The sequence below is a fragment of the Onychomys torridus genome, chromosome 8 (assembly GCF_903995425.1).
Source record: "Onychomys torridus chromosome 8, mOncTor1.1, whole genome shotgun sequence".
Classification (NCBI taxonomy): Eukaryota; Metazoa; Chordata; class Mammalia; order Rodentia; family Cricetidae; genus Onychomys; species Onychomys torridus.
In genome coordinates this window covers 87,243,590-87,257,208 of record NC_050450.1, presented here as the reverse complement: position 1 = coordinate 87,257,208, position 13,619 = coordinate 87,243,590, and the positions used below count along the sequence as shown (strand labels likewise).

At 51.8% G+C, this 13,619-nt stretch overlaps 1 protein-coding gene across 1 annotated transcript; it reads left to right on the top strand.

Annotated features, from left to right (window-relative positions):
• The first annotated feature begins 2,184 nt into the window (after positions 1–2,184).
• Ccr7 (C-C motif chemokine receptor 7) lies at positions 2,185–13,316 on the top strand. Its single transcript, XM_036197584.1, has 3 exons — positions 2,185–2,241; positions 8,422–8,471; positions 11,357–13,316. Exons 1-3 carry the CDS (start codon positions 2,232–2,234, stop codon positions 12,431–12,433), a joined length of 1,137 nt encoding a protein of 378 aa, XP_036053477.1. The 5' UTR covers positions 2,185–2,231; the 3' UTR covers positions 12,434–13,316.
• Positions 13,317–13,619: the final 303 nt, after the last annotated feature.

Below are 13,619 nucleotides of genomic sequence, written 5' to 3'. Positions count from 1 at the left end.
TGAAGAATTGAAACATACTACACATAGAATAACCTAATTAGAAGAAGACAGATGCAAAGGTCACATGGCATATGCCTATTTATATGAGATAACCATCAGAAGTAAATCTACAGAAGAAAGTAGACCTGTGGCTATGAGGGGCTATGTGTATGGGAAGAAAAGAAATGGGAATCACTGGTAATAATGGCAGGAGACTAAAAATTATTCAAAGTTTACTGTGGTGAAATAAACTCTGTGACACAGTGGAAATGTTGGCGCTGAAGAGATGGCTCAGCGGTTAAGAACACTTGATGCTCTTGCAGAGGATCCAGGTTCAGTTCCCAGCACCCACGTGGCAGCTCATAACCACCTGTAACTTCAGTTCCAGAGGATCTGAAGCCTTCTTCTGACCGCCACAGGCTTGAGGCACACATGTGGTACACATAAGTTCATTCAGGCACTCATACACATAAAAATTAATTTTTGTTTCTTTGTTTTGTTTTTCGAGACAGGGTTTCTCTGTAGCTTTGGAGCCTGTCCTGAACTAGCTCTGTAGACCAGGCTGGCCTCGAACTCACAGAAATCTACCTGCCTCTGCCTCCCGTGTGCTGGGATTACAAGCATGTGCCACCACCGCCGGGCATGTTTTATTTTTTAAAGAAAGAAAGAAAGGAAGGAAGGAAGGAAGGAAGGAAGGAAGGAAGGAAGGAAGAAAAAGAGATATCCTGGTATATCCCTAGGGGTCAATGGCCAATTCTCCCCAGAAGCCGAAGAGAAAGCAGTCTGGGAAATGTAGTCCCTATATGCTGAACAGAACAAGGAGATCAAGTGAGTGCTTGAAGTTGCCATGGCAACTGTTTTTAACTATTTAATATAGAAGCAAGGCTAAGTAATTCCGAACTCCATGTCAGGTACGATCCTTCACTGAATTGGCTACAGTTAGTGGCTAGAGATAAAAATGTACAGGTGTCTGTCCTGGAAGTAGAATATTCAGATATTTGCTCTAGAACACAGTGGCCACTTAACAGGCCCAGCTTGGTCTCTATGTTAACTTTAAACCCACTAATTAGACTGGAGAGATGGCTCAGTGGATAAAAAAGCTTTGCCTCACAAACATGAGGAACTGAGTTCAAATCCCCAGAACCTACATAAGAAGCATTCCTCCAATGAGACAGGAGCTGAGACAAGAGTCCCTAGAAGCTTGAAGGCCAACTCAACTGGTAGTATGGCCACAGGGAACATGACAATAACACTCTGCCTCTAATGAAAGAGAGATTGCCCTCTGACCTCCACACACAGTGATGGCATGAAATCCCCATGTTCGTGCATACGAATACACACAGACCCTTGTGGACACATATCATACACACATACGCAGCCATAAAATTAATACAAATAATCTTTTCATTTAAAACACTAATTATCAGTCTCCCTGTGGGGGAAATGGGGCATGGTAGCACGTGCCTATTCATCACAGCACAGGGCAGGCTGAGGCAGGAGAACCACAAGTTCAAAGTCATCCTCAGCTACGTTACAAATGTGAAGCCAGCCTGGGCTATATGATAAATGAGGCCCTGTCTCAAAAAATAAGAATAAATAAAAATAAAAGATAAAATAAAAGTTCTCCATACAGAGCCAGTTTGGATAATGGCTTAGACCCGGTAAATGCATAGGCTCCTATGTCCTCTGTGTTGGTAGAGAGAGCCTGGGGGTTACAGGCACTCTCATATCTATCATCTAAAAAAACGAACCCTTAGACTTTCACTTTGTGGTTTTGTCATTGAAGCTCACCAGCCTGTCCTTGATGGCTGGACCACTCAAGAGACATCCCACTAGCTGTGCAGGTGGATGCTGGGACAGCAGCTGTTGACCAAGTTTATGCCGATTTAAAAAGAGTCTCATTCAAAACAAAGAGCAGGGTGAAGGCCCTCCCTGACTCCTGAGCATCACCCCGCAGCCAGCCAGGCACTCAAGGAGGTAGACAGAGGCTCCACAAGGTGCTACCAGGAGCTTTCTGAATGAAATGACCTATGATTCAGGATCCTGTGACCACTGGGGAAGGCTGTCACCCTTTTCATACCCTGTGGTCCCAGAAGAGGGAGGAGCAGGGGTGGGAGGGGCAGGGAGGAGGGTGGCTTCACTCACAACTTAAAAGGGGCTCGCTCACACCACTTCCTCCCAGACAGGAGTAGCTAGAGACAGAGACTGAAAGTACAGCCTTCCTGTGTGACTTCAGCCACCCAGAAAGCATCATGGACCTGGGTGAGTAAACCTCCTCACGGGGAGAAGAAACCGACTTTGGACACTAAAGCAGAATCTGGTCAGTGAGTGTGGAGGTAGGGCCAAGGGTCCTGAGGGGAGCCACCAGAGAAATCAGGGCAGATGGTGTGAACTGGTGGCTGCTTTCAGATAATGCCATCCTAGCGATCCCTGAGAGGGTGTACCTGCTCTTTCAGACCCAGGGGAGGGAGCCGCTACACATAACAGAAGGGACAAGGGGGATCAAGTGGCATCTTCTAAAGCAGGGAATGCAGGCTGTGGCAGGCTGACCTCATTGACCTGGATAGAACTTGCTCTGGGCTGGGAAGTGATAGTCGATGCTCTCTGGCACCTCAGGACACCCTGCCTCCTCTCTGAGTCCCTTGTTTCTCTCCTGTTAAACCAGGATTAGAATCCCCAACCCTATGGGGTTATAAGAGTAAATTGAAGGGGACAGTGTTGTGTGTCATGCAATACAAATGCAAGCTGCAGCCTCTGTCTCTCTGTCTCTGTCTCTGTCTCTGTCTCTCTGTCTCTCTCTCTGTCTCTCTCTCTGTCTCTCTGTCTCTGTCTCTCTCTCTCTGTCTCTCCCTCCTTCCCACATATCCCATTAGTTTGGTTCCTCTTGCAAATTTAAAGGACCAGTGATTAACATGAAATTGAGTGGTGGTGGTGGGGTATTCCACATAGAGAACAGCACAGCCCCTAAACAAACCCCACCGTAGCAGACCGCTCCTGTCAGTAAAAAGTCCTTCTTCTAGCCTAGCCTCCATCTCTACTATAGCAAAGTGCCAGGGAAGTCCCAGGAGGCCCTAAGTAAGTAGACCGCCTCCGGACACCCCAGTTACAAATCTTAAATCTCGGCTGCAGAGTCAGACCCCGCGGAGGCTAAAAGGGCCAGGTTCCTAGAGGGTTCCGCTCATCAGCAAGTAAAGCACCATTGTGGCCTCAAAGCCACAAGGGGTTGACTTTAAAAAGTGAAGGTTCCCTGGTGCTGCCCTCACACCCCTCCCTGCCACACCACAGCCAGCAGCGCCTTTATCTCTGCCTCCCCTGCCCAGCATGCATTGCACCCTGGGTCTGGGTCCAGCTGTGGAAGGTACATAGTGGTGACCACCTCTGCTGGCTGGGAACTCAGGGGAAGCAGAGTTTGAGTCTTACACCTCTGCCTCTCAGATGTTTTAGGGTATAGTTAGAAAATGTTGATGAGATGGATGGATGGGTGGGTGGGTGGGTGGATGGGTGGGTGGATGGATGGATGGATGGATGGATGGATGGATGGATGGATGGATGGGTGGATGGATGGATGGGTGGGTGAATGGATGGGTGGATGGATGGATGGATGGGTGGGTGGATGGATGGATGGATGGATGGATGGATGGATGGATGGGTGGGTGGGTGGATGGATGGATGGATGGATGGATGGATGGATGGATGGATGGATGGATGGATGGGTGGATGGATGGATGGGTGGGTGAATGGATGGATGGATGGATGGATGAATGGGTGGGTGGATGGATGGATGGATGGATAATGGATAGATGGATGAAATCAATCACTCCAAGAAGGTTTTAGATTTTGAATATCTGTCTATTCCAGCTTGTCCTGCCCCCAGCCTGCTTTCTAAGCCTGCTCCCCAGGTATCTACCTCTGCCAGCCATAGTCCCAGAGTGCCCACACTGTCCACCAAAGACCTTCTCTACCTTCCCTTTATTAACCTCTGAAAAGTGACTCCCAGGATAGAGGAAAGGTTCTGACTTTATAGCGCTTGCTAATTTCCATGGTGTAAATTCTCCCATCCCAGTTGGTCAGTTCAGGTTCTAAACAATTGATACAAACAGCGGGTGGACACCTGCCTTCCAGGAACTGGGACATCATAAAGTGTCTCTCCTGGACTAGGTTTGGGGATGCTACACTCGTGGCTTTGACACAGTGGGCAGGACAACCTCTGGTCCTGAAGGAAGGATAGTCTTGCTTTTTCACTCAACTCAAAAGCACCCAACAGCTAACCCTGAAACACTGGTATGAGGGGAAACTGCTCAAAACCTTTGCTCAAAACAGGCTCCAGGACCGTTGGAAAGGCGGGTGGGCCACAAAGAATCTGTTTTTCACTCTCCATCTGCCCAGCAGAGACAAGAGGTGGGTGAGGAGGCCAGGTTTCTGTTATACAAAATGAAAAACTCCAAGCCAGGGCTGAGCCAGCCTCTTTCATGATTTGAATGAACAGCCCTGAAGTGCCCTCCCCATCTTCAGAAACGGGACCACAGATCTCAGCACAACTTCTCAAAAGTAGAGATAAGAAAAAATGAACCCATGAGAGACTTGTGTCTCACGGTTGATCCATAGATGTCAGAAGGGGATTCAGGGTCAGTCCCTCCCGGACCTCCAGAAACCTGGCTGTGGAGAACAACGCTGTAGCCCGGGGTAGCTAGGAGAAAACTCTCCTCTTTGTAAGGTGTTTTCTTCCGGTCACCTGTGTCATTCATTGAGAATTTTATGAATAGTCGGTCTGGCGGGGAGAGTAACTTGTATGTGAACATGAGATACAGCACTCCCTGGGGCATGAGGACAAGATTAGAAAACAAAACTGTGAACCTGGATCAGAGAAGCAGCATTTACGTTGTATTTGTGAAGGGTGTGTAGAAATTGTCAAGCCAAATAAAGAAGACGTGAGGGCCCAGGATGTGGCAGGAACTTCAGACTCTGTAGCCACCAGAAGTCAACAAGGTAAATGAGGGAGCCGAGAGTCGGCTCAGTCAGGAAACTGAGGGACACACAGGCATGAGGACCTGAGCATGGAGCCTCAGGACCTCTGTTCATGAGCTGGTGGTAGCAGTGCACACAAGCAATGGCAGCCCTGGGCAGGCAGAGGCAGTGGATCCCTGGGGCTCGCTGGCCAGCTAGTCTTTAGAATTGGCAAACTCCAGGTTCAGTGAGAGACCCTGCTGGCTCCAAAAGAAAGGAAGGAAGGAAGGAAGGAAGGAAGGAAGGAAGGAAGGAAGGAAGGAAGGAAAGAACAAAAAAAGAAGGAAAGAAAGTGGCCAGAAACAGAGGAAGACCCCGATGCCAACCTCTGACCACCATATGGGTATGCACCCACACATACACCTTGGGAAAGGCACAGGCCAAGGGGAGTAGGGAATGTGCCGAGAAGGGAGCCAGGCTAGGGTAATCCTCACAGTTCTGTGTGACAGCGTCAGGGAGTCCATACATCGTCCTAAAAGGGATGGGAGCCAGCAAAGAGCTTTCCTCCTTTCCAAATAGATGGGTAAATAGATGAAATCTGTGTTTTGGAAAGCCCTAGGAACAATAAAGCCTTGGGTCAAGACGGAGGAGGGACCAGCTTCAAGGGACAGAGGGGTAGAAGCGACAGAGACAGACAGCCCGTGACAGTGACAGTATAGTGTGGGGGCAAGAGTCGCCTTGATCTGTGGAGGACCCTCTACACTGGAGGCCCATCAGAAATGTCTCATGACTCAGTCGTGAGAACCCAGGCTAGATGTCTCATTCACGTCTCTGATCTACTTTTTAGTGACTCCAGACAAGCAGCTTAACATCTCTGCGCCTCTATTCTCTAGAATACAGAAGGAATACAATTAGTAGCTTCCAAGATGTTGTGAGGGGAAGAAATGTACCAAGAGGGGGTAGGAGTGCAGTTTCCACAGCTAGTGAGTGGGCCAACATCACCCTGGGGAAGCCTTGTGTTTCTGGTTCCTCACATGACTATCTTACAGGGTACTCATGAGGTCGGGGTGAGAGCGCCCATGTGTGGACAACACACTGAAAGTCAGTACCAACTGTATCATTGAGTGAAGGATTTGGTCCCCTCATGTCAAGATCCCATCAGCTCTCCCATCCCTGCCTCCCATTGGCTCTCTGGATTCCTTACCTACCAATCCCCTGCTTCTGCCTCCTCCCTCTCCCATGTCCCTACAGTGGCTGGGAAGGTCCAGAGAGGAAAATGTTTGAGGTGTCTCTGGGGCCGGATGATAGGCAGCCATGGTCTCCTGGGGGAATGAGCAGGTAGGAGTTTTAGAACCTGAGGAGGAGAAGGTTTCCCAGGCTGGGCTGGGGTGGGGGCGGGGGTTGGGGTGTTAGGCTGGAGTGCTAGGGAATTTTTCCTTAATCATACCTCAGTCTGCAAACCCAAGAACTCAGGAAACACTGACCCTGACATTCCCAACTGCTGCCCAAGAGTGATCACTTTATGACTGTGGACAGACAAGGAGCAGGCTGACTCACGGCCACTGACAGGTCCCTCTGCCACCGCGCATTCGAATTCCCCCAAGATCCCTGGGAAACTGCCTTGAAAATGGCCTGTCCTAGATCACCAACCCCTCACCCCCACCTCATATCCAGCCTCCCTGGAATGAGAAATCCGTTTCATTCACACAACCTAGAGCCCCTCCCCCACAGTGGCTGCAAACGGACCAGGATGGGACCCAGGAGAAGGGGCGAACAGAGTAAAACAGAAACAGTTCTTGTCCCCCAGGGGTTTCTCGCTCTCACTGACAGTCAGATTGAGCTTTCTCTGCAGTAACTGAAAGACGTTGACGTGTTGAAAGAAACCTCGAGCGCCCAATGCTGAAATGAGTCAGGGGAGGGAGGGCTGTGCATCAGACCCTGCAGAGAATGTGGTTAACAGTGAACACGTGGCCTTGAGCACGGGGCTCAAGGGGTAATTCAGTTAGAAAGGGGGAGAGAGAGAGAGAGAGAGAGAGAGAGAGAGAGAGAGAGGCCACGTGGTGATGTTCCCACTGCTGGCTGCAAATGTTCTAGTACAAGCTGACAGTTAGAGGACAGTGGCTGTCTGTCTCCAGACAACGGATGGAAGGAGCTAGGGAGCTAGGGAGGCAAGGACTTCAAGTAGATGGCTGGAGGCTTGAGCACCGTGCTAAGCATATGATCTCTCCATCTTTATAGCCAGGAAGAGCTCTTAGGGATTTAGGAGGGAGGCACAGTGGGGATAGACCACAGAGCGATGCTTTAGTAAGACGTGCCTCGGTGGTGTGAAGGAAGATGTGCAGGTGGGAAAATGTTCACCTGGTGACCTGAGGCCCTTCTTGCCTGTTCTAAGTGTGGTCAAGCTTAAAATCCCCAGCCTGGCACTCTCAGCCTGGAGCAACATGAGAGGCACGCTGGGTGTCGTGTTGCTCAGGCTCCAGCAGGTGGTGCTGTGGCCAAGGACACATAACCTCTGGGTTTGTGCTGTTTCCCCGGCCTCCAGAGGGCCCCCATCCTCCTGAAGATTCCTGGAGCAAAGTTCTACTCTGGTTCGGCCTAGATGACATTCACAAGTCCCATCCACACAGGGACTGACTCTCCTGTGTATCTGAGGAACTGGGATTCAGGGGCTGGGAAGGGTCTCAGTGGCAAAGAAGGCAGAGAGAGCCAGGGTCCCTGGGTGGGAGTGGAGGATAAGATATCTGCATCAATTACTTTGCCAGCTGTCTTCTTGCTTAGGAGAACAGGCAGCCCAGGCTGGCCCAAGGCTCAGCCTCAAGCAGAATGAGGAGCTGTTTACGACACATACAGGCCTGTTCTAACCAAGAGTCTCTGTGTACAGAGGATTCGAAGACACGTTAAAGGAGAGAAAACAGTTCTCCATTTCCTTAGCCCACCTCCCTTGGAATATCTGTGAGGCTTCCCACGCAGCTGTCCATACATCTGGACACCAAAAAAAATGCTTCCGGGCCAGTGGATCCTGCCACCAGGGCAGCGATGGACATCTGTGCATACACCCTGACCACCCCAGGGCCCTGCCTCCTCTTCCTGCATGATGTGGAATGGGAAGAGGGGCCACTGAGCACTGAGGCCCCTGTGTGGAGCCAGCAGTCATGAGGGGTTGTTAGGGTACAGCGGATTCTGCAAACCAGCAACAGCCTAGCCTGGCCAAGGTGTGGGGGGTGGGGGGGGGGGGGGGGAGCTGTTCCTCTTCTTTCCCAGACCTGGGAGTGGAGGAGGAAGGGAGGGAGGTGAAGACAGGGATGCTGGGCAGCGGGCCAGGTGTTCAAACGCACAATCTGGTTCTGATGTTCTCTTTCAGCAAAAGCGGTGCCTGGAGCCTGGGATGAAAGTTCCCAACCGTGCCCCCGCCTACCCCCCACCCCCCCTCCCCGCTTTCCTTAATAACAGAGCGTTGTCTCCTCCAGGCAGTAACATCACCTCCTTTGTCTCCTCCAGGGAAACCCACGAAAAACGTGCTGGTGGTGGCTCTCCTCGTTATTTTCCAGGTGAGGTTTCCTGCCAGGGGAAGTGCTCTTCCCCCACTCCACGTCCCTCCCCAGCCAGGAGTGCTCACACTGGAACAGTTTGCTAGAAGGGAAGGACTGGACACAAACCCACCACCGTTCCTTAAGCTGCCCACGCCACCTCCCTCCTGGGGAGGTGGGGGGAGGCGAACCTTCTCTGGACTTCCTTTGTCCCCATTAAATTAAAGCTCAGGGAGAAGAGACCTACCCACACCTTCATCTCCTCACCTCCCACCTCCCCGCCCAGGAGACAGAACACAAAGCTTAGAGGGGCCTGATGTGCACATAGGCACACGTCCCTCTGGGAGCTGGGAAAAGGACCCATGGTCTGGCAATCGGGATACTCTCCAGTCGCCCAAAGTAGTCTCCTCTTGCCTTTCAGTCCAAGGTTCTCCTTGTAACCTCATTCTGTGTATTCTCTCATAAAATAGAAAGCCATCTGGCCTGCCTATGGGGAGAAGGGAGGGGGAAAGGTGGAGCCTGGGACCCTGTGGAAAGGATGGTGACTGGAACACATGTAGGGGTCTGAATTCTGCAGAGCAAAGGGCCCGCTTCCCAAGGCTCCATTCTCTGTCCTTGCCAGGAGATAGAAGGTGCACCCCATCAAACTCCAGAGTCAGAGTCGGGAAACTAACTCCTGGAGTCTAGTCTCCTCTGCGGGGGTGGGAACTCCCCGGAGCTGGAGGGGATGGCCAAGGCCAGGCTGGAAAAGCAGCGCTTCAGAACTTGACTCTCCCCCAGGTCCGGAGGCCAGAGGGGCAGCTTTCCAGGAGCTCAGGCCAGAGGCAGGCCCCACACTGGGCACTGTTCCCCAAACCCCGTCTCAGAGGCCCCCGGAGCTTGGGCTGTAGCCCTTAGCCTGGCCCCTTCCCCATTGCCACTCCCTCCGGTATTGCTGCCTGGAAGGCCAGAGAAGGGGGAGACATCTGTGGCTGGGTTTTGTCTTTCACTTGGGGGAAGGGGGGTTCAGACAGGGCCGGATGTGGTGGGGCTGTGGGCTGCAGAGGCGGCAAGCCTGGGGGAAGGGTGTGGAGCAGGAGCAAGGGATGGGGAAGACGACAAGATGGGGGATGTGTTTAGGAACACACTTTATAGAAGCTGGGAGTTCTGTCCTCCAAAAGATCTAGAAGGCCCTTAAATCTAGGGGCCTCAGACCCATTCGCGAGGAGCTGAGAACAGCTATCCTCTCCCAGGGCCCCCAGGCTGCAGTGGAACCTGGACCAGGGAAAGAAGGTTGCTACAGACTTTTCTTCTCAAGTTAGCAATGCCCAAAGAAAAGGCTCCCGGACACCACTTTGTCCTCACCCTGTGGCTGGTCCTACAGTAAGGGTGCAATCTGTGGACTGCTACTGAATAGCTGAAAGTCCCCCTACCCAGTGGAGGAACCCTGAGCTTTCCAAAACAGGCCTTCAACCCCCACCTCCATCTACAGTGGTCCATCACACACACACACACACACACACACACACACACACACACACACACACACACACACACACACACACACACACACACACACACACACACGAGCAGCAGGAGCCCCCTCCATTGATAAAATCACAGCCTCACTGAACCTCCCCACACACACACCCTGCAGCCCTGCAAAAGGGCTAAAAAAAGCCCAGAACAGCTGAGCCCTGACTGCTGATTGGGATCTGCCGGAAGAGAGGCAGAGAGATGTGGGGAGAGGGTGGGAACACAGAGGAAGAGTGGGAGAAAGGAGCCGCTCCCTTCCAGGGCACAAGCACCCATAGGAAGACAGTCACATAGCAGGAGCTCTGCCCCATAGGCCCTGCCTTCCAGTGGTACATTTGTGTATGGGTGTAGGGTGTGTACATATGTGAGTGTAGTGGGTACCATGGAGCCATGAAAATCGTTCCTCAAACTGAGCCCTCAACTGATACTGATTCCTACCTAGAAATCTTCTCTTCCTGCTTTAGACCTTCCTCAATCTTGACCCTAACACAGGTCAAGAAGGTTTTCCCTCAAAAGCTGAAGCATTTTGTACTCCCCCCCCCAAAAAAAAAACCTCCACCAGGACCTAAAAGAGGCTCCAGAAGAAAGACACACATTCCCAACATCACAACATTGCTTGACAGTAAGATAAACCCTCTGTAGACAAAAAGGGAACCAGAATTGGGGCCCCATACCTCACAACAATGGAGTCAGGATTTGCCTCCATCTCACAGACAAAGAGATGTGTGTTTTCCAACTCAGGGCTCAGCAGACCCCAAAGCACTAGATGCTCTCCAGTCCACCACCATCAGTGAGCAAGAAACAGGGTATCCCGAGGGTTGACAAAAATCAGACCTTTGCTGCTGATAAGTAGAAATGTAGGCTTCAGGTCCTGCCCCAGTCTACCCAGTCAGGATGGGCATTTTAACAAGATCCTCCTTAGGTGATTCACACACACGCTAAACACACTATTTAGATTTATTTTGTGTGTACAGATGATTTGCCTGCATACATCCTAAGTGCACCACATGCATGCCTGCTGCCTGGTGAGGTCCAAAGTGGGCATCAGATCCCCTGGAACCAGAGTTACTGATAACTATGAGCCACCATGTAGATGCTGGGAACCAAACCAGGCTTCTCTACAAGAGTACCACATGGTCTTAAGCACTGAGCCAATTCTCCAGCCCCCTATGCTGACACTTGAGATGCACTGATTTCAAATCACAGACTTGCTTGGGATTGGAGGGGGGAAATGTAGATTCCTGGGCTCTGCCTTCTGAGATGCTGGCTCAAATGGGTCTAAGGTCTCAGAATTCGCAAGAAGTAGCAAGTCCGTGCTAGAACCACCTTTCCAGGCTGAGGCCCAGCCAGATGCGGACTGCTGGCTAACCAGGTGTGTCTTCCCCCCTCAGGTGTGCTTGTGCCAAGATGAGGTCACAGATGATTACATTGGCGAGAACACCACAGTGGACTATACCCTGTATGAGTCGGTGTGCTTCAAAAAGGATGTGCGGAACTTTAAGGCCTGGTTCCTCCCTCTTATGTATTCAGTCATTTGCTTCGTGGGCCTGATGGGCAATGGGCTGGTGGTGTTGACATACATCTATTTCAAGAGGCTCAAGACCATGACAGACACCTACCTGCTCAACCTGGCTGTGGCAGACATGCTCTTCCTCCTGGTCCTCCCCTTCTGGGCCTATAGCGCAGCCAAGTCCTGGATCTTTGGTGTCTACCTGTGCAAGGGCATCTTTGGTGTCTATAAAATCAGCTTCTTCAGCGGCATGCTGCTGCTCCTGTGCATCAGCATCGACCGCTATGTGGCCATTGTCCAGGCCGTGTCTGCCCACCGCCACCGGGCCCGGGTGCTTCTCATCAGCAAGCTGTCCTGTGTTTGTATCTGGATGTTGGCCTTGCTGCTTTCTACTCCAGAGCTGCTCTACAGTGGCCTCCAGAAGAGTGTCAGTGAGGACACATGGAGATGCTCACTCATCCCTGACCATGTGGAAACTGTGATCACCATCCAAGTGGCCCAGATGGCTATTGGATTTGTCGTTCCTCTGGTGGTCATGACTTTCTGCTACCTTGTCATCATCCGCACCCTGCTCCAGGCACGCAACTTTGAGCGGAACAAGGCCATCAAGGTGATCATTGCTGTGGTGGTGGTCTTCATAGTCTTCCAGCTGCCCTACAATGGGGTGGTCCTGGCCAAGACAGTGGCCAATTTCAACATCACCAACAGCAGCTGTGAGCTCAGCAAGCAGCTCGACATTGCCTACGACGTCACCTACAGCCTGGCCTGTGTCCGCTGCTGCGTCAACCCTTTCTTGTATGCCTTTATCGGCGTCAAGTTCCGCAGTGACCTCTTCAAGCTCTTCAAAGACTTGGGCTGCCTCAGCCAGGAACAGCTTCGCCAGTGGTCTTCCTGCAGGCATGTGCGGCACACTTCCATGAGCATGGAGGCCGAGACCACCACCACCTTCTCCCCATAGGTGGCTTCCCTGCCTGGACTACAAGGAACTCTCCCAGGGGCCCTAAGGTGGGCACTGGGAACATACGTAAGGACTCAGAACCCACCACAGAGCTGCTGAGGGAAGAGCAGTTCTGGCCAGTCAGGTTGACCTCAGGGCCTAAGAAACCATTAACCCAACCCATGCTACCTCAACCGAGGCTGGAAGAGACATGGCTGAGAAATTAATACCCGAGCCAGGGCAGCTGTGCCCAAACTGACAGACAAAAGTGAAAGTTGAGAGGCCATCATACCTTCTGGAGTGAAGGGTGTGGGGCTGGTGAGCACCCTGGAGGTGGAAGCAGGCTGCTGAGACCTCTCCATGAACCCTCTTCTAGCCTAGCAAGATATTTCCACAGAACCAAGGACAGGGGTCACGTATTCCAGAAAGCCAGGTTTTTGTCTCCAAAACCAAGATGGCGGAATCATACCCTGGCTTGTGGAGGAAGGGGAGCCATGGACTGGTCTAATTAACTCTGACTTAACTCCTTTCTTCCATCCTCCTTCTCCGCTGTCATCCAGCCAGCGAGAGATGGCAGTCTCCATGCTCCCTCAGAGCACCACTGTCCCCTCCCTTCTGCCCCTCCTCAGCTCTCCCCAGGGAAAGGGTGGTGTTTCCTTCAGGCCAGGCTGCATCATCAGCCTAACGCAGTCCCAGCTGGGGCTCTGGATGGCCATGGCATGTGGTCACTGTCCTCTGGGATGGGAGGACAAGGCGGGGAGAAAGGTCAGGAGGATGAAGAAAGGTGTCCCTGCTGGCTGACAAAAGCCGGCAAGCCAAGCCGCTGCTTCTTTATTCTCTGTCAGCAACAGAAACCTTTCCTCATGTTCGTTCTGCTTTCGATTTATAAGAGCACACATTTTACTCAGACACGAATAAAAATTTTCCCTTGAGAAAACAACAACTTTAAAAAGAAGGGGGAAAATTCTTCGGTAAATGGCAAGTGAGTGAGCTCTTTGGTAATCCCCCCCCCACTCCACCTGGCTCCCCACACCCCTCCTCCCCAGCCTCCCTTTCTCGGCACTCAGAAACATGAGGTCACTGAATGCCTCCAGAGATACAAGCCCAGGAAGCTGCAAGAGGTGGAAAGAGAGGCTGTCCATCTCGCAGAGCCCAGGCCTGCACAGGCAGCCATGCACATGGGAGACTACTCTAAGCAGAGTGCAAA

Bases quoted from the DNA above. Each gene is read 5' to 3' on its own strand.
- Ccr7 (XM_036197584.1), top strand. The intron at 8,472-11,356 runs GTGAGGTTTCCT...TTCCCCCCTCAG, and splicing joins CTCTCCTCGTTATTTTCCAG to GTGTGCTTGTGCCAAGATGA.